The sequence below is a fragment of the Symphalangus syndactylus genome, chromosome 10, assembly GCF_028878055.3.
Source record: "Symphalangus syndactylus isolate Jambi chromosome 10, NHGRI_mSymSyn1-v2.1_pri, whole genome shotgun sequence".
Taxonomy (NCBI): Eukaryota; Metazoa; Chordata; class Mammalia; order Primates; family Hylobatidae; genus Symphalangus; species Symphalangus syndactylus.
In genome coordinates, this window is record NC_072432.2 from 72,168,584 (window position 1) to 72,194,967 (window position 26,384).

General features: G+C 37.7%; 2 protein-coding genes across 10 annotated transcripts in view; one reads left to right on the top strand and one right to left on the bottom strand.

The window, feature by feature from the left end:
- LOC129491622 (uncharacterized) overlaps positions 1 to 9,318 on the bottom strand; it is a 73,552-nt gene extending 64,234 nt beyond the window's left edge. For 5 of the 7 annotated variants that reach the window (XR_010114081.1, XR_010114080.1, XM_063611215.1 and 2 more), the window contains exon 1: positions 9,103 to 9,313. Coding sequence is in view for 5 of the 7 variants with exons in the window: in XM_063611215.1 (XP_063467285.1) it covers positions 9,103 to 9,295 (193 nt within the window). In the remaining 2 variants the exon portion in view is untranslated. Of the gene's footprint in view, positions 1 to 9,102 lie in introns of all 7 variants that reach the window. The other 2 variants (XM_063611213.1, XM_055296156.2) reach the window with 2 other exon arrangements.
- A 64-nt stretch (positions 9,319 to 9,382) lies between these two features.
- UBA6 (ubiquitin like modifier activating enzyme 6) overlaps positions 9,383 to 26,384 on the top strand; it is a 109,001-nt gene continuing 91,999 nt past the window's right edge. The window contains exons 1-2 of one of the 3 annotated variants that reach the window (XM_055297452.2): positions 9,383 to 9,541; positions 13,850 to 13,912. In XM_055297452.2, the coding sequence (XP_055153427.1) occupies positions 9,471 to 9,541; positions 13,850 to 13,912 (134 nt within the window). In that variant the 5' untranslated portion in view covers positions 9,383 to 9,470. The remainder of the gene's footprint in view (positions 9,542 to 13,849; positions 13,913 to 26,384) is intronic. The other 2 variants (XM_063611204.1, XM_063611205.1) reach the window with 2 other exon arrangements.

Consider the following 26,384-nt stretch of genomic DNA (forward strand, 5'->3'; position numbering starts at 1 on the left):
CAACCTCAAAACTAGTAGAAGAAAATAAGTAATAAAACCAGAGCAGAAATAAACAAAATTGGGATTGAAAAATCATTAGGAAGGCTAACCAAGGAAAAAAAAAAAAAGACCCAAATTTTAAAAATCAGAAATGAAAAAGGAGACATTACCACTGATACCACAGAACTACAAAGGATCATTAGAGACTATTATGAGTAACTATATGCCAACAAATTGGCAAGCCTAATGAAAATGAATAAATTCCTCGACATTTACACCTACCAAGATTGAACCAAGAACAAATAGGAAACCCAAACAGACCAACTACAAGTAATTAAATGGAATTAGTAATAAAAAGTGTCCCATCAAAGAAAAGCCCAGGACCTGGTGGCTTCACTGTTGAGTACTATCAAACATTTAAGGAACTAATATCAATTCTTCTCAAACTCTTCAAATTAAAGAGGAGAGAATTCTTTCAACTTATTCTGAGACCAGCATACCCTGATACCAAAACCAGACAAGGACACAACAATAAAAGAAAACTATAGGACAATACCTATGATGAACATAGATGCAAAAATCCTCAACAAAATACCGGCAAACTGAATCCAGCAGCACATTAAAAAGATCATTCACCATGATCAAGTGGAATTTACCCTAGGGATGCAAGAATGGATTAACATATGAAAATCAATAAACATGACACATCACATCAACAAAACAAAGGACAAAAACCACTTAATCGACTGGGTGCAGTGGCTCATGCCTGTAATCCCAGCACTTTGGGAGGCCAAGACAGGCAGATCACCTGAGGTCAGGAGTTCGAAACCAGCCTGGCCAACATGGTGAGACCCCATCTCTACTAAAAGTACAAAAATTAGCCGGGTGTGGTGATGCATGCCTGTAGTCCCAGCTACTTGGGAGGCTGAGGCAGGAGAATTGCTGGAACCGGGAAGGAGGAGGTTGCAGTGAGCCGAGATCACGCCATTGCACTCCAGCCTGGGCAACAGAGCGAGACTCCAACACACTGTTGGAGACTCCAACTCCAATGCACCCCACCCCCGCCAAAAAATAAAAAACCCACCACTTAATCATTTCAATAGTTGTTGGAAAAGTATTAATAAAATGCAATACCCTTCATAATAAAAATCTTCTAGGTATAGACTAGGTTTAAAAGAAAATAACTCAACACAATAAAGGCCATATATGACAAACCTAAGGCTAAGATTATGCTAAATGGGGAAAAGCTCAAAGCTTTTCCTCTAAGAACTAAAATAAGACATGGATATTCATTTTCACCACTCTTATTCAGTGTGGTACTGGAAGTCCTAGCCAGAGCAATTAGGCAAGAGAAAGAATAAAAGGCATTCAAATTGTAAGGAAGAAAGTCAAATTGTCCCCGTTTGTAGACAACATAATCTTATATAAAGAAATCTTTTAAAGATTTATCAAAATACTCTTGAACTGATTTAAAAAACTCAGTAAAGTTGCAGGATACAAAATTAACATACAAAAATGCGTAATGTTTTTATATATCAACAACAAACTAGTGAAAACAGAAATCAAGAAAGCAATCTTATTTATAATGGTTACAAAAAAAGAAACCCTATGATATAGTTTGGCTGTGTCCTCACCTAAATCTCATCTTGAATTGTAACTCCCACAATTCCCACTTGTCATGGGAGGAAGCCAGTGATAGGTGATTGAATTATGGGAGCAGGCCTTTCCTGTACTGTTCCAGTGATAGTCAATGAGTCTCATGAGATCTGATGGTTTTTTAAAAGGGGAGTTTCCCTGCACAAGTTCTCTTCTCTTGTCTGTTACCATGTAAGATGTGCCTTTCACCTTCCACCATGATTGTGAGGCCTCCCCAGCCATGTGGAACTGTAAGTCCAATAAACCTTTCTTTTGTAAATTGCCCAGTCTCAGGTACGTCTTTATCAGCAGCGTGAAAATGGAGTAATACATCCTAGAAATAAATGTAACCAAGAAGACGAAAATTTCTTATAAGGAAAATTATGAAACACTGATTAAGGAAATTGAAGAGGTCACACCCAAAAAATGAAAAGGTATCACATGCTCACAGACTGGAAGAATTAATATTTTTTAAATGACCACAATGCCAAAAGTCATCCACAGATTCAATGCAATTACTATCAAAATTCCAATGACATTCTTCACAGAAATAGAAAAAAAAATCCTAGCATTCATATGGAACCACAAAAGACCCTGAATAGCTATAGCAGTCCTGAGCAAAAAGAACAAAGCTGGAGGCATCACAGAAGACTTCAAAATATACTACAAAGGATCATGGTACTGGTACAAAAACATACATATAGAGCAATGAAACAGAAGAGAGAACATGTACAGAATAGAGAAACAAAAGGCATTCAAATTGTAAAGGAGAAAGTGAAATTGCACCTATTTGCAGACAACATGATATTACACTTTTTAAAAAGTCTTAAAAGCTTCATCAAAATACTCTTGAAGCTGATAAACAAATTCAGTAAAGTTCAACTTATTTTCAACAAAGGTGTTAAGAACATTCAGTGGGGAAAGGACAGTCTTTTCAATAAATGGTGCTGGGAAAAACTGAATATCCATATGCAGAAAAATGAAATTAGATTGCTATATCTCATCATAGGCAAAAATAAAATCAAAATGCATTAAAGCTTTACATGTAAGACCTGAACCTATGACACTCCTAGAAGAAAACATTGAGGACATACTTTAGGACATTGGTCTGGGCAAAAATTTTGGGGGTAAGAACTCAAAAGTATAGGCAGCCAAAGCAAAAATAGACAAATGGAATTACATCAAGCTAAAATCCTTCTGCATAGCAAAGTAAACAATCAATACAGTGAAGAGATAACCCAGTGAATGGAAGAAAATATATGAAAACTACTCATACAAGAGATTAATAATCAGAATATATAAGGAACTCAAACAACTCAACAGCAAAAACCCCCAAATTATCCAATTTTAAAATGGGCAAATGATCTAAATAGGCATTTATCAAAAGAAGACATATAAATGGGCAACAGACATATGAAAAAATACTCAACATCACCAATCACCAGGGAAATGCAAATCAAAATCACAATAAGATATCATCTCACCTCAGTTAAGATTACCATTACCAAAAAGATAGAAAATAACAGATGCTGGTGAGGATGTGGCAAAAGGAGAACACTAGTGCATTGCTGGTGGGAACGTAAATTAGTACAGAAACTATGAAAAACAGTATGGAAGTTTCGCAAAAATCTAAAAATAGATCTACCACATGATCCAACAATCCCATTCCTGAGTATACATCCAAAAATAGAATTCGATAAATTTAAAAGGTATCTGCATGCCCATGTTTATTACAGTACTATTCACAATAGCCAAGATATGGAATCAATCTAAGTGTCCATCAACAGATGAATGGATTTTAAAAATGTGTCATCTATACAAAAACACGAAATCATGTAGTTTGAAGCAACATAGATGGAACTGGAGGTCATTATGTTAAGCGAAATGCCAGGCATAGAAAGACAAATAGCAAAAGATAAGCAACTTCAGCAAAGTCTCGGGATACAAAATCAACGTACAAAAATCACAAGCCATTCTTGTACACCAATCACAGACAAACAGAGAGCCAAATCATGAGTGAACTCTCATTCACAATTGCTTCAAAGAGAATAAAATACCTAGGAATCCAACTTACAAGGGATGTGAAGGACCTCTTCAAGGAGAACTACAAACCACTGCTCAATGAAATAAAAGAGGATACAAACAAATGGAAGAACATTCCATGCTCATGGGTTGGAAGAATCAATATCATGAAAATGGCCATACTGCCCAAGGTAATTTATAGATTCAATGCCATCCCCATCAAGCTACCAATGACTTTCTTCACAGAATTGGAAAAAACTACTTTAAAGTTCATATGGAACCAAAAAAGAGCCTACATCACCAAGTCAATCCTAAGCCAAAAGAACAAAGCTGGAGGCATCACGCTACCTGACTTTAAACTACACTACAAGGCTACAGTAACCAAAACAGCATGGTAATGGTACCACAACAGAGACATAGATCAATGGAACAGAACAGAGCCCTCAGAAATGATGCCGCATATCTACAACTATCTGATCTTTGACAAACCTGACAAAAACAAGAAATGGGGAAAGGATTCCCTATTTAATAAATGGTGCTGGGAAAACTGGCTAGCCATATGTAGAAAGCTGAAACTGGATCCCTTCCTTACACCTTATACAAAAATTAATTCAAGATGGATTAAAGACTTAAATGTTAGACCTAAAACCATAAAAATCCTAGAAGAAAACCTAGGCAATACCATTCAGGACATAGGCATGGGCAAGGACTTCATGTCTAAAACATCAAAAGCAATGGCAACAAAAGCCAAAATTGACAAATGGGATCTAATTAAACTAAAGAGCTTCTGCACAGCAAAAGAAACTTCCATCAGAGTGAACAGGCAACCTACAGAATGGGAGAAAATTTTTGCAACCTACTCATCTGACAAAGGGCTAATATCCAGAATCTACAATGAACTCAAAGAAATTTACAAGAAAAAAACAAACAACCCCATCAAGAATTTGGCGAAGGATATGAACAGACACTTCTCAAAAGAAGACATTTATGCAGCCAAAAAACACATGAAAAAATGCTCATCATCACTGGCCATCAGAGAAATGCAAATCAAAACCACAATGAGATACCATCTCACACCAGTTAGAATGGCCATCATTAAAAAGTTAGGAAACAACAGGTGCTGGAGAGGATGTGGAGAAATAGGAACACTTTTACACTGTTGGTGGGACTGTAAACTAGTTCAACCATTGTGGAAGTCAGTGTGGCGATTCCTCAGGGATCTAGAACTAGAAATACCATTTGACCCAGCCATCCCATTACTGGGTATATACCCAAAGCACTATAAATCATGCTGCTATAAAGACACATGCACACGTATGTTTATTGTGGCACTATTCACAATAGCAAAGACTTGGAACCAACCCAAATGTCCAACAACGATAGACTGGATTAAGAACATGTGGCACATATATACCATGGAATACTATGCAGCCATAAAAAATGATGAGTTCATGTCCTTTGTAGGGACATGGATGAAAATGGAAACCATCATTCTCAGTAAACTATCACAAGGACAAAAAACCAAACATCGCACGTTCTCACTCATAGGTGGGAACTGAACAATGAGAACACATGGACACAGGAAGGGGAACATCACACTCCGGGGCCTGTTGTGGGGTGGGGGGAGGGGGGAGGGACAGCATTAGGAGATATACCTAATGCTAAATGACGAGTTGATGGGTGCAGCACACCAACATGGCACATGGATACATATGTAACAAACCTGCACATTGTGCACATGTACCTCAAAACTTAAAGTATAATAATAATAAAAAAAGAAAGAAAGACAAATAGCACATATTCTTACTCATAAGTGAGAGCTAAAAAAGTGGATCTCATGGCAGTAGAGAGTAGAATGATGGTTTCCAGAGGCTGGGAAGGTTGGGGGTAAGGAGGATGAAAAAGGTTGCGTAATGGGTACAAAAATACAATTAGATAGAGGAAACAATTTCTAGTGTTCGATAGCACTAGAAGGTGACTATAGTTAACAATAATTTATAGTATATTTCAAAATAGCTAGAAGGAAAGATGTGAAATGTTCCTAACACAAAGAAATGAACAATGTTTGAGGTGATGGATATCCCAATTACCCTGATTTTATCATTATACAATGTACGCAAATATCAAAATATCCCATAAACATATGCTTATTATTTATGTATTAATTTAAAAAAGAAATAAAACCATAATATTGTTGAACATTACACAAAAGCAACAGAAAAGAGAATTCTCTGAAATTAGAAAAGTTTTCCCAAAACCTGTGAGAAAGCAAATAAGCATAGAATAAGAAAGTAAAAATCTGCTTTGCCATTCATCAGCTATGAGTTAAGAGGCATAAATAAAGCCAGCTGTGAAATTAATAGAAAATCATATTTCCCTCTGGAAGATGCTTTAAAATGTCACACACACACACACACACACACACACACACACCCTTAGAGAGAGTACTGATTTTTCACTCACACAATGCCCTTTTCTCTAAAATCATAGAGAATTTATGACAATATCAAAAGATTGTCAAAAACTCTGCTGTTTAAATCCTATTATTAAGATTGAGATATCTCACTCTTGGCTAGAATATCTAAAGTCAAATTGACACAGAGAAATAGTTTCTACTTCTGAGAGGCAGAACTTTGCAATTTCCAAAAAACAGAACCCTGGGTCCGTCTTGTATTACATTGGTGCAAAAGCAATTGCGGTTTTTGCCATTACTAATAGTTTAGATGTAGTGTAGACTTCTTTACAAACAGCCTTGCTTTCTTTTGAGTCTATCAAAGCACTACTTCATTTCAATTCCTTCTAAACTCCATACTTCTCCAAATTCCTACAATAAATCTATCTCTTCCTTTGTTGGTGAGGCAGCCCATGGTTCTTCTCGAATGTGGGCTCCCTCCTTGCAATAAGCCAGTAAACCTGATGATATGGTCTGCTCTGTGTCCCCACCCAAATCTCACCTCAAATTGTAATTCCCATGTGTCCAGGGAGAGACCTGGTGGGAGGTGATTAGATCATGAGGGCGGTTCCCCCATGCTGTTCTTGCGATAACGAGGGAGTTCCCATGAGATCTGATGGTTTTAAAAGTGGCAGTTTTTCCCACGCTATCACTTCTCTCCTGCCACCATGTAAGATATGTCTTGCTTCTCCTTCACCTTCTGCCATGATTTAAGTTTCCTCAGGACTCCCCAGCCATGCGGAACTGTGGGTCAACTAAATCTCTTTCCTTTATAAATTCCACAGTCTCAGGTATTTCTTTATAGCAGTGTGAAAACAGACTAACACACCTGACTTTCTTAGAATACAGTTTTGTTCCTGATAAACTTAGGCTTATAGGGCTAAGAAGCCTGTCTCATATTAGTTCAGGAACACCAATTTCACATAAAAATGAACAACAACTCACGCCTGTAATCCCAGCACTTTGGGAGGCTGAGGCAGGCGGATCACGAGGTCAGGAGATCGAGACCATCCTGGCTAACACGGTGAAACCCTGTCTCTACTAAAAATACAAAAAATTAGCCGGGAGTGGTGGCGGGCGCCTGTAGTCCCAGCTACTCGGGAGGCTGAGGCAGGGGAATGGCGTGAATCTGGCGGGCAGAGCTTGCAGTGAGCCAGGATCGTGCCACTGCACTCCAACAGTGTGAGACTCCGTCTCAAAAAAAAAAAAAAAAAAAATGAGCAACAAAAAAAGCATCAAGTTCAAATCCCGTGCAAAGTTATTATGTGAAATGAGAGAATAAGGAATATAACATCATCATCACAGATAATAAAAACATGCCTGAAAGATGCACTACAAAATGATTTATTATTTTGAAACTAGCTAAATGACATTAGAGAAATGATACAAGATATGGAAGAAAACTTGATTCTGAATTAGAAAAACCTCAGAAATGAGGTGACAGAACTCAGGAGAATTAGTAATAAAGAATAAACTAGAAGAAACACAAAAGCTAATAAATATAACAGATTATGATTCGCTGTAAAGAACCCGCAATCCTTAGATCAATGTTTCTGTAATAATTCTCATTGTCAGACACTCTTTCTCCAATTAATTATTCAAGAGGGGCTCATGAAAACACTAGTCTCATCAAATTGATATATCAATTGTTGATAACAGTTTGTACCTTTTGTGTATGAGTTAGTTTTGCTGAATGTAAAATCTTTGGCCTACACATTTTTCCCTTAAGTTTACTCAATATGTCATTCTACTTTCTTATGACATAAAGCCTCACTGTCAAAAAGCTGTGATAGCCTAGTTTTCTTTCCCATTTTACATATGTGACAAAACATTAAAATCTGTTAAATCTGGTTGCTTGTTACATGCCTGAAATAATTCACACCATATTTTATCAAATCTAACATGCCCTCAATTTTAAGATGCATCATTGTTTCCTGTACTTATTTTTAAAAAATTCATCCTCTATTCATGGATATTAAAATACGAAGAAGTGTGGGTAATGGCAGGCCATTGTTTTGGACTAGCCTTCTACGCTAGGCCCCATCAGATCAAACCAGAATGGAGTCGCTTGTGCTAAGCACCATGTAATTAAAGTGGATATTGAAAAAATGAGCCAGTTTTTTTTTTTTTTTTTTTAAAAAAAACAGGAGATTCTAGTTAGCCTAGTGGGCATAATAAAGAAGTATGCTTTTTTTTAACCTTTACAAGGAAAGAAACTTTGAAATAATCTGATTTTTGTTCTGTTTCTGCTTTCTTCAGCCCTTTTCATTATCTTCAGTCCTATAGCATTATCTTAGTGCTAGAGCAGAGCCTTGAAAGAATAGAACACAGATCAAGTACATTTTAATGTGGAAAAGGTTCACAAGTGGATTGAGGAACACGGATAATGCTATAGGTGAGCAACATAAAGCTTCCAAGTATTTTAAGATGTGCAATTTTAAGAGAATAGAGGGGCACAAAGGATAATACAGTTTTGCCTAGACCCTCATCTCCACATGAGAGGAAAAATTTCTAATTAAAAATATGATACATCACAGAAAATTACGTAATACCCAAAGTCAAAGTATATGCTAATTTAAAAAATCCTGCAGATATTTATTCAAATATACAGTGTTATTTAGAGTGAAAGACAAATCCTAATGTTATTGTGTCCAAATCATTGTTGCTTTCTAAGAAAGGTGACATGGAAGTAAATGAAAAGAATTATATGAGAACTTCTTAGATATGTGTTCTGGTAATCTAACAGTGATTAGCTCTATGACCTTGACCAAGTCACTTGCACTGACCGGAAATTCCTTTCCCTTACCCACAAATTTAAGGGACCAAACTGGATGATCTAACGACATCTATGGCACTAAAACTCACATGATTCTATTAAATCTGAGGCAGTGCCTCACGTGTAGTGGACTCTCAAAATTATTTATTAAATGTATAACATCTTTAAGTGGTATCCCCTCACTGACAATCTGGAGTTATTAGCAGCCGTCAGTTTATTTATAAAATAAAGCTGTTACCTCTTCTTAGGACTCTTTTAAGGATTTGCAACGCAATCCCATCATTTCGCGGGTTACTAGAGTCTTGCACGTTTGGCTGTAGAGCAAGGGTGACGCGTAACTTCTGAACTTTGGTTCCATCTACATCTACCGGATGCGGATGCCAGTCGCAACAGTAACGCCCCCTTCGGCCACCTGCACCACAGCACGCCATGCGGCCACACCCAAACCGGAAACCAGGACGCCCCTAGGCTTGATGGGAAGGCGCTGCCGGGCTCCTAGCTTCCCCAGGCCCGCCCCCTCTGATGACGTCTCCGCCCGCCCCTTGACCCCTGCGGTCCCGCCCCCTTCCTACCTCCTAGTAGCCGGCGGCGGTGTCTCAGGCGGCAATGGAAGGATCCGAGCCTATTGCCACCCATCAGGGGGAAGAGGCGTCTTGTTCTTCCTGGGGGACTGGCAGGTGAGAGGACTAGGCGGGCGAAGGTGAGGGGTCGCGGGTGGGACCCAAGCTCCGGGTTTCTGCTTCTTTCTTTCCGGCGGGCTGGGGGCGCCCGAGAGGCCGCGGGGCCGACCAGAGCCGGCCCTGGGAGGCGAGGGGAGCGCGCGGAGTGGGTGTGGCGACGTGGGCTAGGCCCTCTGCTGTTCCCGGCTTTCCTGAGGAAAAGTCCCCTTTCCGCACCTTTGAGCGCTTTCTCAGTTCTGGCTGGGATTCGGGATCCTCCTTCCTCCGAGTCACCAGACTTGGGGGGCTCCGGTCGAGAGCGAGTTGTGGTCCCGGTCACTTGGCGTGAGCTTCCCCGACTGGAAGCACCTTTCCTCCTTTCCGTAAAAAGAAAGCTAGGAGCGCCTCTGTGCACCTCCGCTGAGATCCTCTTTTGAAAACTATTACCAGAAGGAACTTGGTAAGAATGAATCAGTAGCAATCTGGACACCCTGAGGCCTCTGTTGACTACGGAAGAAGAAGAAAAAAAAAGCCAGGAAAAAAAAAATACACAAGTTACCCATTTTTATTTCCCACTTGGTTTTGAAATTCTTCAGGTCTTTCCCGCCCTTGTAAAATTAGGGGGAAAATATTTGTGCCAGGCCTTTACCAATTTCTTGGTTAGTAGTTCCTCTTTCAGTCATCTCATAATTAATAAAGCAAGTAGTTATATTTCTGTCCACCACTGTCAGAATACACCATGCCAAAGACTGATGGATGTATTATGTTCAGCTGATGTGAGACTTTGTAAACCTGTAGCCTTTTCGCCAGTTTCAGACTGAAGGGGTGCTTTCGGTTTCATGGTGTTGTCTGCCATTGCCAACACTGCCAGACTTGAGGGATATTATGTAATATAACCCGCACCTTATTTGAAGAGTTTTTGATTGTCTTATAGATCATATTATTTTTACACATTTTTGAAACATTACAGTGAGGCACAACTTTCTGAAAAGTGCCAGTCATGTCATTAAGTGGCAGAGCTAGTTAGAATGCAGCTCTTCTCGTTTTTATTCAGATTTACCCACCAGGCCTATTGACCCCGCCATACAACTTTGGGATAACTTGGGATCCCTTGGGATATCCAAGGGATAAGATGATAGGAAAGTAGATAATAAAAAATTTTGTTGGCCGGGCGCAGTGGCTCAAACGCTTGCAATCCCAGCGCTTTGGGAGATGGAAGCAGGCGGGTCGCTTGAGCTCAGGAGTTCTTAGACTAGCCTGGGCAACATGGCGAAACCGCATCTCTATAAAATACAAAAAAAATTAGCTGAGCGTAGGTCGTGCACTCCTGTAGTCCCAGCTACTCGGGAGGCTGAGATGGGAGGATCGCTTGAATCTGGAGAGGTCGAGGCTGCAGTGAGCCGAGATCGTGCCACTGCACTCCAGTCTGGATGACAGAGACCCTGTCTCAAAAAAAGAAAAGAAACAAATTTTGTTTATTTTTATATTTTGTTACAATGCCCTATTGTGTATGTGTGTGTTTTTTATTAGATAGGTGATCTCTTAGAACACAGCTATCTTCCGATTTGCCTTGGTAATTGGAATCAGTTTTTTAAATAGCTATCCGTTTAATTAGCTAGAAGCTGGTATCATTTGATATGTGTCAGTGTTAGGTGAGATAAATGATAACATTTTAATTACCTTTGTTTACAAATTCTTTGGCTTATTTATCAATGCTAGGACTAGAAAGTTGGATTCGAAGCCTGAATTTGATGCCGTGGCATTGTTTTTAGAATCTTTTAATTGACGACTAGAGCGTCTCAGAACTAGGAATGGCCCGCACTTCTGCCAGCATATTGATCTCAGCTCTCACAGTGGTTCAGCTCCAAATGCTCCAGACTGGTTCCCTGTACCTGGGAATTCTCTTTTTTTCCCAGTGTTTCCTACAGATATGTTTTTTGAAGGCCATGCTGTGAAAAAATTGGGACAAGCACTGCTATAAATAATATGTTGCTATAATAGTTATACTTTGTCAGATTTGCATATTTAGATTAGTTTTTTTCCTTTAAAATTTATTCTTTTAACGGGGTTTTTTGTTTTTTGTTTTTTTGTTTTTTTGACAGAATCTTGCTCTTGTCCCCCAGGCTGGAGTACTGGGGTCTTGGCTCACTGCAGCCTCCTCCTCCCGGGTTCAAGCGATTCTCCCACCTCAGCCTCCCAGGTAGCTGGGATTACAGGCACCTGCCACCACGCCTGGCTAATTTTTGTATTTTTAGTAGACACAGGGTTTCACCATGTTGGTCAGGCTGGTCTCGAACTCATGACTTCAGGTGATCCTCCCGCCTTGGCCTCCCAAAGTGCTGGGATTACAAGCATGAGCCACTGCGCCCGTCCCATTTAACAAGTTTTTTTTTAAGTGTTTTCTTTATGTCTAATATTAGAGACAGTAGGCAGTGTGTGTGGTAGTCAAGAGCTAGACTGCCTGTGTTCAGATTCTGGCAATGCCATTTGCCTGCTCTGTGACTTTGGGCAAATTTTAAGTTAACCTCCCTCAGCCTCTTTTTTCCATCTGTTTGTTGGAGACAGCAATAGTGCTTGCCCACTGTTTGGACAAGGTTGATGTAAGGGTTAACTGAATAAGTACATCTAAAGCACTTAAAACAGTATGTAGCACGGGGTTATCTATTATTATTAAATGCCTGGTGCTGTTTTAGCTATTTGGAATACAGTAGTGACTTTTTAACAGACCATACATTTTTTGGTAGGAGTGGGAGACAGTTAATGGTAAGTGATTTGAAGAAACTGACAGGTTAATGAGTTAGGCAGCAACCTAAGGATAAGAATAGTCATTTTATTGACAGGGTGATCAGGAATGATGTGTGTGGTATTTGTGACACAATATTTTAATAGAGGCTTAAGTGACAAGAAGTCAACTATTCTGAAATTTTAAGAAAGAACATTCTAAGCAGAAGAAATAGGTAAAAATTCTGAAATGAGAGCAAGCTTGCCTTCTTGCAAAATAGCAAGCAGGTCAGTGTGGCTTGAAGATAGTAAGCGAAAACGGAGAGTGGTGGGAGTTGAAATTGGAGAGGTAATTGGGAGACAGGACACATTGGCCCTTTCAAGCGTGGTGAGGTATTTGAATTTTGTTTTAAGAGTAAAGGAAATCCACTGAAGGGTAGTCCAAATTCGGGATAATTTCTGACTGCATTTTAAGATATTTAGACTGTTTTATGGAGAATAAAGGGGAAGGGCAATAATGGAAATGAGACTAGCTAGGAGGGCTTTGAAATAGCTCAGGTGAAATGTGATGATGGTTTGGCTTGAGATTGTACTGATTGAAATAGTAAGAGGTGATCAGATTTGAGATCTCTTATGAAGGTAGAGCTAATAGGTCTCAGATGGAGGAAGTTGAGGAATAATTTAAGCAAGAAGATCCCTAGATTTCAGGCCCAACCCAGTAAATGATGGTAGTGGAAAATGAGTTAGGAAAGACAGGAAGAATAGATTAAGCAGGGGTAATTGAATTCTCTTTGGAGTTTGTTATGTTTGTGATACCAGTTAAGACATCAGAATAGTTATTGTTTTGGTAGTTGTTTACAATCTGGAGGTCAGAGGAAAGATCACACGTGGAGAAATAAGTTTCAGTATAATCAATATATATTCATCCATAGGATTGAATGAGTTTATCTAGGAAGGGTGTGTATATAAAGTTCATGGTACAGAATTGCTGAAATACAGATCCATTAGAATACATGTACCAAACAGCCAGGCACAGTGGCCCACGCCTGTAATCCCAGCACTTTGGGATGCCGAAGCAGGTGGATCTCTTGAGGTCAGTAGTTCAAGACCAGCCTGGCCAACATGGTGAAACCCCATCTCTACTAAAATTACAAAATTAATTGAACGTGGTGGTGTGCATGTGTAGTCCCAGCCACTTGGGAGGCTGAGGCACAAGAATCGTTTGAACCCGGGAGGTGGACGTTGCAGTAAGCTGAGATCGTGCCACTGCACTCCAGTCTGGCTGACAGAGTGAGACTCCCATCTCAAAAAAGAAAAAAATATATATACACATATATATGTATTTTTATGTACCAGTGATAAAACAACACCTGAGATCTGAGAATAAAAGATGATGAGCTCTGTAATCTTAAAATCTACACAGGATAGAACAAGCAATCCGATAATTTAATTTCAGGCCATTTAAAAAATATAAGTAAAGTGGTAGATAATAAAATATATGTTTGGTTTGTGAAAACCTTTAGTAACTGGTGAATCTGATCACACAAATAATCAAATATTACATTATAAAATGTGAATATTTGATAACCATGTTTTTTTTTCCAGCACAAATAAAAATTTGCCCATTATGTCAACAGCATCTGTGGAGATCGATGATGCATTATACAGGTAAGAATCTCATAGAAACTGAAACTTATTTTCCCCATTAATTGTTCTCAAATAATCAAGTAGTCTCTTTGAAGTTACCATTCGGCCTATGCAGAATTTTATATATATAGATATATATATAGATATATATATATGTATATGTATATATATATGTATATGTATATATATATATGCATATATATATATAGTTCCTCTCGAGTTAAAATTAGAATTTCTGTGATTTTTTTAAACTACATTTGGATAATATTTAAATCTCAGTTGTTTTAGGTTTAGGTGACAGGACTAAGAAGGATTTTGCTGCCCTCTGCAAAATAAACCTTTCATTTTTGGACGATAATACAATTTAAGTTCTTGATAGTACAGGAGTTCATGAAGAATAATATTTCACTTTAGTCATACAATAACATCTAAAGAATTTGATTACTTCATTGTAATCTCATTAAAATATTTCCTGTTCTGTAATTTATAGATAGTGGAGAAATACTGTGATTGAAGAGTTGTAATTTGAATGGAATTTGATGGGACTTTTAAAACTATGCTTTTTCAGGAAATTGGAATACTTTTTTAGTAATTAAAGAAAGTATTGTATGATTAAATAGTTGTAATTTGAATGGAATTTGATGAGACTTTTTAAATTATACTTTTTCATGAAATTCGAATACTTTTTAAAGTAAAGAAAAAGATGCAGAGTCAATAATGGGCACTTTATTAGGAGCTAATACATAACCATCTGGCATGTTGAGTCCAAATCCTGTTTTGTACTTTGTGCTTGGGAAAAGAGATAAAAGACTAACAATCTTGCTCACGTGAAAATTATTTTACAGATGGTTTCCTGATTATAAAATACGGTTTAGAAGTCACCTTAAGTTGTTGTATAAGGGTTAACTGAATTAGTACGTCTAAAGCACTTAAAACAGTGTGTAGCACAGGGTTATCTATTATTATTAAATGCCAGGTACTGTTTTAGGTATTTGGAATACAGTAGTGAGTTTTTAACAGACCATACATTTTTTGGTAGGGGTGGCAGACAAACAGTTAATGGTAAGTGATTTGAAGAAACTATGACAGGTTAATGAGTTAGGCAGTGACCTAAGGATAAGAGTAGCCATTTTATTGATAGAGTGATCAGGAATGATGTGTGTGATATTTGTAATACAATATTTTAATAGAGGCTTAAGTGATAAGAAGTCAACTATTCCAAGATTTTTAAGAAAGAACATTCTAAGCAGAAGAAATAGTGTAAAAACTCTGAAATGAGAGCAAGCTTGCCTTCTTGTGAAACAGCAAGCAGGTCAGTGTGGCTTGAAGATAGTAAGCAAAAAGGGAGAGTGGGACTCTTAAATTGGGATTCTTAATCTATAATTATATTCTTAATGTCCTTTTGTTCATGTTTTTCTTGGTATAACAAATGGCACCTCTTTGAGTTAGTATTGACTAATGTTATTCATTTTTTAGTTTAATCCTTGTGAAACTTTTTTTGTGTCCCTCTAACCCTGTAATGCTGATAAATAAACATAATTTTCAGTAGCCCGGTGACTAAACTTTCCATTTACAATGCTATGTAAGTAGGCTGCAGTTTGCTTTACTGAGAGTTATAGAATATAGCAGTTTAGCTGTTATTGTTAGAGGTAAGCCATTTTCTTTTGTTTGATGGAGAGTATCTTTCGATGTTGCTGTTTGCACTTTGTATGCATGTCTTATTGCAAACATCTCGTTTTTTACCAGTGTGCATATTTGAATTTTAATATCGTCCTTAAGAATTTGTCATAGTGAGGGCAGGAAGCCAGAAATTTATGTGGGTACTAAAAGAGTGAATTATTATGGAATACTAAAAGAGTTACTGACTACATATAGGTTTTCTTAGAAGAAATACAAAGATGTGGCCAGGCGCAGTGGCTCATGCCTGTAATCCCAGCACTTTGGGAGGCCGAGGCTCGCGGATCATGAGGTCAGGAGATTGAGACCATCCTGGCTAACACAGTGAAACCCTGTCTCTACTAAAAATACAAAAAATTAGCCGGGCATGGTGGTGGGCGCCTGTAATCCCAGCTATATGGGAGGCTGAGGCAGGAGAATGGCATGAACCCGGGAGGCGGAGCTTGCAGTGAGCTGAGGTGGCGCCACTGCGCTCCAGCCTGGGCGACAGAGCGAAACTCTGTGTCAAAAAAAAAAAAAAAAAAAGAAATACAAAGATGTGTATATTACAAAGGCCAAAATGTGAGATTTTCACACAAAAACTAGCGCTTATTTTCTTAGATTTTAAAAATTAACTTACATGTTTGAGGGTTTTTTTATTATTATTATTATTATAGTGACTGAATCTGAAGATTTGGGAGTTTTGTATTTTTTCTTTTTTTTTTTTTGAGACGGACTCTTGCTCTGTCATCCAGGATGGAGTGCAGTGGCACGGTCTTGGCTCACTACAACTTCCGCCTCCCAGGTTCAAGCGATTCTCCTGCCTCAGCCTCCTGAGTAGCTGGGACTATAGGCATGCACCACCATACCCAGCTAATTTTTGTATTTTTTTTTTAGTAGAAATGGGGTTTCACCATGTTGGCCAGGATGATCTCAGTCTCTTGACCTTGTGATCTGCCCATCTCGGCTTCCCAAAGTGCTGAGATTACAGGCGTGAGTCACCATGCCCAGCTGTATTTTTTCTTTTTTAAAATCTGTATCTGTTGCTTATGGGGACTAGTATAAGACCTAGGACTTTGGACAATGATTTATTTTAGGGACAAGGCATGAAATGAGGATCCTTAGCCTCTTAACATCTCAGGGAGATAGATTTCAGCAGTAAGCTTGATGAAGGTAGGGTAAGATAAAGACAAATTCCAGAAGTTCTCTTTTCTCTCCATTCTCTTTCACACAGCCACAGTTTTGACCATTTTGTCTCATAGTACAAGTCCAAATACTATAGCTTACCGAGTCATTTTGAACATAACTCCAACTTACCTTTTAAAAAATTATTATTGTAGTAAAAACACATAACATGAACTCTACCCTACAAACAAGTTTTTAAGTGTATAGTATAGTATAGTTGACACTTGAACAATGAAGGAGTTAGGAGTGCCAACTCCCCTACCACCCTACCTCTTGTGCAGTCGAAAATCCACATATGACTTTTGACTCTCCCAAAGCTTAAATATTAATAGCCTACTATTGACTGGAAATTTTACTGATAATGTAAATAATCAATTAACACACATTTTTAATATTATATGTTTTATATACTGTATATATACACAGTATTCTTACAATAAAGTAAGCTAGAGAAAATAAAATGTTAAGAAAATCATATAAGAAAGAGAAAATATATTTACTGTTCATTAGGTGAAACTCGATTATCATAAAGGTCTTCATCTTTGTTGTCTGTATGTTGAGTAGGCTGAGAAGGAGGAAAGGGAGGAGTTGGTCTTGTTTTCTTGGGGTGGCAGAATCAAAACAGGTGGAGGCAGAAGGGTAGAGAAGGAGAGGCAGGCACACACTGTAACTTTATGGAAATATAACTACTGTGTGACTTTTTTTGCTTTCTCATTTCTGGAAAAATGTTTCTATATAGTACTGATCCTCCTATCATTTTCTTTAGTTTCTTTTTGGTGCCCCTGTTGTAGAAGGGTCCATGTCATTAAAGAAATCAATGCAATCTTGAATCATCAGAACCCTTCTGCCAGATTGTCTGATGTCAATAACAATGATAGCATCTTCAATGGTATAATCTTCCAGACTTTAATGATGTTCTCTTTCTTGGGGTTCTCTTCCATAGCATTGACAATCCTTTCCATAGAGTACCGTGTGTAATGAGCCTTAAAGGTCCTTTATGATGCCCTGATCTAGAAGCTGAATTTGAGATGTTGTGTTTTGAAGCAAGTAGACCACTTCAGCACCTTCACTGTTGAACTTACAGGTTCTGGGTGGCCAAGTTATTGTCCAATAGCAAAAGAACTTTAAAAGTTCTTGCTGGCAAGATACTTCCTGACCTCAGAATCAAAGTGTCAATGGAACCAATCCAGTAAAAGGGTTCTTGTCCAGGCCTGCGTGTTGTGTAGCTGGAGGACTGGCAGCTGGTCTTTTCCCTCCAGTGCTCAGGAGTTAGCAGCTTTATATGTAAGGGCAGTCCTGATCATAAACCTGAATGAATTTGCACAAAACAATAGAGTTAACTATCCATTTCTGCCTTAAATCCTGGTGCTTGCTTCTCTTCCTTACTAATAAATGTCTTTTGTGGCAATTTTTTTCAGAATAGAGCACTTTCTTCTATATTAAAAACCTATTCAGGTAGATATCCTTTCTCTTCAGTGATTTTCCTCATGGTGTCTAGAAACTCATTGCTGCCTCTTGATCAGCAGAAGCTGCTTCTCATGTTGTGTCTGACTTTTTTTTAAGACAAACCTCTTTCTAAAATCATCAAACTATCCTTTGCTGGCATTAAATTCTACAGCTTTACTGCTTGGGTGATGGGTGCACCAAAATCGCACAAATCACCACTAAAGAACTTAAGTAACCAAACACCACCTGTATACCCCAGTAACCTGTGGAAAAAAAAGGATTCTGCAGCTTTATATCCTTTACCTTCTTTTTGCTTTAAGTGGTCTTATAATGACTTTGCTTTTTCTCAAATCATGTTAGAGTCTATAAGTATGACTTTCTTTCAGCACTCCTGCACCCATATCAGTGCTGCATTTTCAATACTAGATAAAAAAGTCTTTCACAAAAAGTGCAAGGTTTTCATACTTGCTGGTGTAGTTACAATGATGGCTTTTCTTTTTTTTTTACAATGGTCCTTCCACTGGATTCATTTTATCTTGAAATGGCAGGCAACCATAGCTGCCTACCTCAGTCTACAGTACATATCAAGCAATTCAACTTTTTATTGTAATGTCATGACTTTTCTCAGCTTCTTGGGAGCACTTGCAACATTACTGATGGCACTTTGTATGGGTCCCATGTCATTCAAGGTTTACAGTATTGCACATTAAACATGATGAAAAAATATGCAAGAACCTCAAGACATCACTTTTTCCTGCAATATTCAATTTACTGGAGAGAGGAACTGCTCAGGCAAAGATGAATAGAGTCACATGCGCTTTAACCAGATACATTACTTAAGCTCACCATAATAGCAACTGGAAGTAGCTACAAAATTATTACAGTAGTGCAGTATGTACTATAGTGACTTTTATGCACTTATGACTGAATACTGCATCTTTTACATCTGTTTACATTCCTCTTGACTGCAAATGGCGACATCTATGGTCTGTAAGTGTACGCATAAGTTTTGATAAATTTTAATTTTTTATAATTTGTGTCTATTTTATGGTAGTAAATGATAAAATAGACTAATATGTACATAGATTTCATGCATTCATGACATACTTTTTCTTTATTTTTGGATATTTCTAGGCTACAAAGTTCATCTGTGAGTTTTTTCAAGTTGTCACAAATGTCCAAAAATATTTTCAGTATATGTATTGAAAAAAATCTGCATATAAATGGACCTGTGCGTTTGAAACCCATGTTGTTCAAGGGTCAACTATATTGTTAACTCTGTGTACATTGTCGTATAGCAGATCTATGTAGCAAATATTTCTTCAAGATCTTGTTTCTAATTATTTTGGAGAAATACCCAAAATGGAATTGCTGGATTGTATGGTAATTCTATTTTTTAATTTTCGAGGAAGCTTCATACTGTTTTCCGTAGCAGCTGCACCATTCTACATTTCCAACAGTGCACAAAAGTTCCAATTTCTCCACATTGTTGCCAATACTTGTTATGTTTTGTTTTGTTTTATAATGGTCATCCATACAGGTGTGAGGTGATCTCTCATTGTGGTTTTGGTTTGTATTTCCTTGATGATTAGTGAATGTTGAGCACCTTTTCATATACTTGTTGGCTATGTGCATGTTTTTGGAGAAACATCTATTCAAACTCTTTGTCCATTTTTAAAGATTGGGTCAGTTCAGGGGTTTTTTGGTATTGAGTTATAGGCATTCCTTTGGATATTATTAACCCCTTATCACATACATGGTTTACAAATACTTTCTCTCATTCTGTAGGTTGCCTTTTCATTTTGTTGATTGTTTCCTTTACTGGTTTTTAGTTTCATGTAGTCCCATTTGTCAATTTTTGCTTTTGTTGTGTGTGCCTTTGGTATTATCCAGGAAATCTGTGCCATCACCAGTGTTATGAGGCCTCTTTCCTGTTTTCTTCTAGGAGTTTTATAGTTGCAGATCTTACATTTAAGTCTTTGATTCATCTTGATTTGATTATTTTGTATGGTATAAGGGTCCAGTTTCATTCTTTAGCATTTGGAAATTAGTTTTCCCAGCACCATTTATTGAAGGCCCCAACCACCTTTTCCTCTGAATACACTGGCCATATTAGACTACTTTTTTACCAAAGATAAGATAGGTAATTGCAGTTTATACCTTTTTACCTCAACTGTTTTTTCCTGTATTGCTCTTTTGTGCCTCAAAAATACCTTCCAGTGATCCTTTAAGAACTCACTCCTATGTCTGCTCTGTGATATCTTGCCTGAGTTACTTCTCATCCTTTCTGCTTAGCCCTAAAGCATCTTATTTTTATTGCTATTAAATAAGCACATTATCACATAGTATTTGTTCACATGTATGTCAACTCTATCAGACCATGAGCTTTTCTAAGTCATAGACTATGACACAGTGTCTGAGTCTTAACAGATACTCATTAAATGATTATTGAATGATTAGGGAAGACAGTGGGTTCAGATTGGCTTGTAGTCTGGAACCTAAGGCTAGGTACATTGTCTACATAGTTGGCAGTTCAGTGGCTGGGCAGGAAGCAAAACTAAGGATATGACAAAAAAGTCTGAAAAAGGTACAGATGGTACTAACAATAGAAGAAGTGATGATACTAAGAAGGCACTTACGCATTCCATCCTTAGGCAAAAAACAGTATTACTGGCCAGGTACAACATTCCCTGACTTCTGAATTCTGACATGAAGCTGCTACAATAAGATCATCCTTTATATCTGGGAAATTCTGACAGCCGAAAAAGTTAGATAGAAAAACAGACATTTCTCTTTTCTCAGGAATTGGGGCATTTTGAGCAAATGAGTTTCTTTATAACAGCCCAGATACATGTAAATTCATTTTTCCTGAAAGTTAAAGAGTGTAACTTTCTGGCATCTTATATGTTGAGATATGTAAGATTGATACTTTAAATGTTGTTTATTTCCTCCTAGATATTTGTATACTATACAGATGCTTCTTGATTTAAAATGGAGTTATGTCCTGATAAACCCATAAGCTGAAAATATTGTAAGTTGAAAATGCATATAGTACACCTAACCTGAACATTACATCTTGGCCTAGCGTACCTTAGGTATTCTTGGAACACTTACCTTAGCCTATAGTTAGGCAAAATCATCTAATACAAAGACTGTTTTATAATAAAGTGTTGAATATCTCATACAATTTATTGAAAACTGTACTGAAAGTAAAAATCGGAATGGTTGTATGGGTACTCAAAGTATGGTTTCTACTGAATGTGTGTCACTTCTGCACCATTGTAGAGTTGAAAAATCAGTACGTTAGACCATCATAAGTCAGGGACTCTGTGTAATTGAAATCTAGTAAATATCCACTATTGTTTTTGTTTTCCTAGATGCTATTATTGAAATTTAGTTAGTATTTACTAGGTACACAGGTTTTTTATAGCCATAAATAACTGTGCCTTAGGTTATAATTTTCCTATTAAACTAAACCTTTTGAAAAATCTACAAATCTTAAATATCAACTAAGATGTTTTTAATATTTGTACATATATATTTAGGAAATATCTTTTAGAGCAATTTTAGTACCCAGTTGAACAAAGCATCTTTCTGAAGAAAAATTTTATTTTTCTTATTACTACTCAATCTTAAGCCATCTCGTAGTTTACTAATCAATGGATTCTAAACTTTTTCTTAGAATCTCAGAGGGGTTTTATTTTGGACTGACTCTGATAGTATTCTGCGTTCTCTCTCTCTGAGGGGTTTTATTTTTTACTGCCTCTGATGGTATTCTGAGTTCTCTCTATCTTTGATATTTATTGTTAGGTAAATTAGACTTGAGCCTATTCTCTGGCCATTTCTTTCCTTTTTTCTGAAGATGTGCATGAGTCTGCTGATCACAAGATGTATCTGAAGAAATGAATGAGTCCCAATTTAGGACTCCAGGCTTGGTTTTTTAGCTGCTTTTACGAAAGAACCCTCTATTGAATGGGATTAAGGCTGATTCAGATGATAATAAAATGGTATTTTTATCTATTCTGTTCTTCCTTGCATATAATTTCCGGTGTAGAGATCACTATATGAAGAAAGGGTTAATATCGAAGCAGAATCAGGGCATTCCTAGGTCTTTAGATGGAATACTACTTTAAGCATCTAAACCTTTTATTCTAGTGTAATCCTAGAGGAAACGCTTTCCTCTAGCTTCCAGAATACCAGTCTTTCTGAATTTGCTTTTACTAGTATGACTCTTCTTTCTCAGATATTTTTCTTAAATTCTTTTTTTCTGCATCATAAATGCCAGGTTCCAACTTGAGGATTTTTCTTTTTCTTTTTTAACTGTTAAATTCAGGGGTGCAAATGCGGGTTTGCTACATATGTAAACTTGCGTCATGGGGGTTTGTGGTACTGATTATTTAAAAGAATGAGATCATGTCCTTTGCAGGGACATAGATGGAGCTGGAAGCCATTATCCTTAGCAAACTAATGTAGGAACAGAAAACCAAATACCACATGTTCTCACTTATAACTGGGAGCTAAATGATGAGGATTTTTCTTAGTTCATATTCTAGTTCACGTAGTTCATAATCTAGATTCTAGTTCACATCATTTATTCCCATGATTTTAGGTATCTCTTTATGTTAGTGATATTTGAGTCTCTCTTCAGATTTCTCCTTCCAAGTTCAAGACCTTCATTTTTATATGTGTATACAGCTACATACTTTAAATGTAAAATGAGTAGATGTTCAGCAAATGTCTACTTGTTAGAGAAACATTGGTACAGTGGAGTTAACGTGGCCTTTGGAGACAGATGTAAGAGTTCATATCCCAATCCTGACATTTATATGAAGTGGATCTAGTTACTTCATCTTTCTTTTACACAGTTTCTCGTGTGTAAATAGGAATAATAATATTTTATATCTTAAGGAAAATATTGGTCGGGTGCAGTGGCTGACGCCTGTAATCCCAGCACTTTGGGAGGCTGAGGCAGGCGGATAACAAGGTCAGGAGTTTGAGACCAGCCTGACCAACATGGTGAAACCCTGTCTCTACTAAAAATACAAAAATTAGCCAGGCATGGTGGCACGCACCTGTAATCCCAGCTACTCAGGAGGCTGAGACAGGAGAATCACTTGAACCCGGGAGGCAGAGGTTGCAGGGAGCCGAGATTGCAGCACTGCAGTCCAGCCTGGGCGACAGAGCGAGACTCCGTCTCAAAAAAAAAAGAAAAATCTTAAAGATTTTATGTAAAAACTATAGGATGTTTTTGATTTTTTTTTTTTTTTAGAGACATGATCTTGCTGTTGCCAAGCTTGAGTTCAGTGGCGTGATCATGGCTCTCTGTAACTGCAAACTGTTAGGCTCAAGCAATCCTCCCACCTCAGCCTCCTGAGTAGGTAGGACCACAGGTGTGTGCCACCACACCTGGCTAATTTTCACATTTTTATGTAGAGATGGGGGTCGCACCATATTGCCCAGGCTGGTCTCAAACTCCTGGTCTCAAGTGATCCTCCTGCTTCAGCCTCTCAAATTGCTGGGATTACAGGTGTGAGCCATCGCACCCCACTACACCTAAACATTTTATTTGTGTGCCTTTATAATTCTTTTCTTCTCACTCCAACTCTCATTTCTTCAGGCAGCCACTCATCTTTAGTCTATCTGTCTCTCCCAGTACCATGTCACAGACATTCTAGTAGTTTACATATTTTATTTAATATGTAATCCTCATAGCAGCCATACGAAATTGTTGTTATTATGATCTCTGCACAGTGAACCCCAAGCAAGTGCCTGGCTTGAAATCGGTATGTTAATAAATATATGCATGCGTGATAAAGATAATGAAGTGTGTCCAGAAGAAAGTGATCAGTGCTGAGGGGTACTCAAAATGATGTTATGCTTGGAATTGTTTAAGGAACTGGAGATGTTTAGCTTAGAGAAAGAAACCTCTAGAACCTGAATGCCATCTTCAAATGTTTGGAGGGGTATTACAGCAAAGAAGGATTTAGACAAGTTCTCTATGGCCCCAAGGGAATAAAACTAAGACTAGTGGGTAAAAACTGTAGGCAGATGTTATTGTTTCATAAAAGGGTGAATTTTTAATCAATAGGGATTTCTGCTACGTTCACTGTTATATAGTCACTTAGTAGAGTCAGCTGTAATGTAACAATGCTGGACTTGCAGTTATACTCTCAGCTCTTTAATCCCATCTTTACTACCTATTAACATTATGAACTTCACTGCATTTAAGTGTCATTTAACTGCAAAGTACCTCACATATTACTTGGTACAAAGAAGGCACTTAATTAGTGCCTTTCCCTTTGGTGACTAAACAGAAATTTATTTGGCTCACAGTTATGGAGGCTAGAAAGTGTAAGATCGGCCGGGCGCGGTGGCTTACGCCTGTAATCCCAGCACTTTGGGAGGCCGAGGCGGGCGGATCACGAGGTCAGGAGATCGAGACCACGGTGAAACCCCGTCTCTACTGAAAAATACAAAAACTTAGCCGGGCGTGGTGGCGGGCGCCTGTAGTCCCAGCTACTGGGAGAGGCTGAGGCAGGAGAATGGCGTGAACCCAGAAGGCGGAGCTTGCAGTGAGCCGAAACTGCGCCACTGCACTCCAGCCTGGGCGACAGAGCGAGACTCCGTCTCAAAAAAAAAAAAAAAAAAAAGAAAGTGTAAGATCAAGGGGTCATGTCTGGTGAGGGGCTTATTACTGCATCATCCCGTGGTGGAAGGCAGAAGGGCAAGAGTAAGAGAGGGCAATGGGGGCTGAACCTACTTTTAGACGTAACCCACTCCCACAATAATGAACCCACTCCTACAATAATGGTATTAATCAATTCATGAGGGTAGAGCCCTCATGACCTAAACACCTCCCACTAGGCAACACTTCCCATTAGGCCCTACCTAACGGTGATTAAGTTTCCAACACACAAACTCCGGGAAACACAATCAAAGTGTAGCATTTGCTCCTAGCCCCCCAACTTTTTGTCCTCATAATGCAAAATACTTTTATTACATCCCAGTAGTAACAAAAGTCTGAACTTGTTCTAACATCAACTCAGAAAAGTCCAGTTTCATCTAAATTGGGTATGATTCGTTGTGAGGCAAAAGATGAGACTAGAGAACTAAGCAGGGACTAGTTTATGAACGCCTTGTGACTAAAGAGTTTAGACTTTATTGTAAAGGAAATAGAAAACCATTGGGGTTTTTTAAGCAAGAAAATGGTTTGACTAGATTTGTTTCAGAAAGATCATTTATCTTTCTTAGTAGGAAGTTAATAGGTAATTATAAAACTCAAAAACTCAAGAAATAAAAGTATACACGTGTTATTTAGAAATACGGGAGTAAATATTAAGAGAAATGACTAAAAAATTGAGACTAGTTATCTTTGGGGAGTAGGAATCAGGGTAGGAAAAAATTAGGTCAGGGAACTGATGGTTGTTTTTTTCTCTCATAAACCTTGAGAAATGATTTGGCTTTCTTAATCTGTATGCATTGTGGCTTAATAGTTAAGAGTATGGATGCTAAGGCTAGACTGCCTGGATTGACTCTTAACCTCCACTACGTGTAAATTCCTTACTTCTAGGTGCTTATGTATTCCTGTCTGTAAAAATGAGAATAATCATAGAAATTATCTCTAGTATTTTTGTGAGGAATAAATGAGTTAATACAAGTAAAACACTTAAAACAACATGTGATGCATAGTAAAAACTCAGTTATTATTACATGCCAGGCACGGTTCAGGCACTGAGATACAAAGACAATAGACAAATTTATGGTTATAGTGGAAGATTTTTGAAATGTTGCTTTTAGTAATCAAGAGAACAAGCAGACAAAAAATCCAAACAGGTATAGATTTCATCAACACGTTGATTAAAATTAACCTAATGCACATATAAAGAACCTTGTATCTTTAACAGCTGTAGAATCCACGTTCTTTTCAGGAACACAGGCAACTGTTTGAAAAATTGACCAAAGAAATTCTCAAATATTAAAGAGTTATACAGATTGTGATATCTATTCACAATGCATTTAAGCGGGAAGTTAATACAAGTGATAACTTAAAAATTTCCCATAAAATTAGAAATTTCGAAATATACTTTGGATTAACACATTAAAAAAATCATAATTAAAATGGGAAAATAATAAAGTACTCTTATCAAAACTTGAGATGTTCTTAACGTTGACATTTTACATTAGTAGTTGAGAAACTAAAATCTAA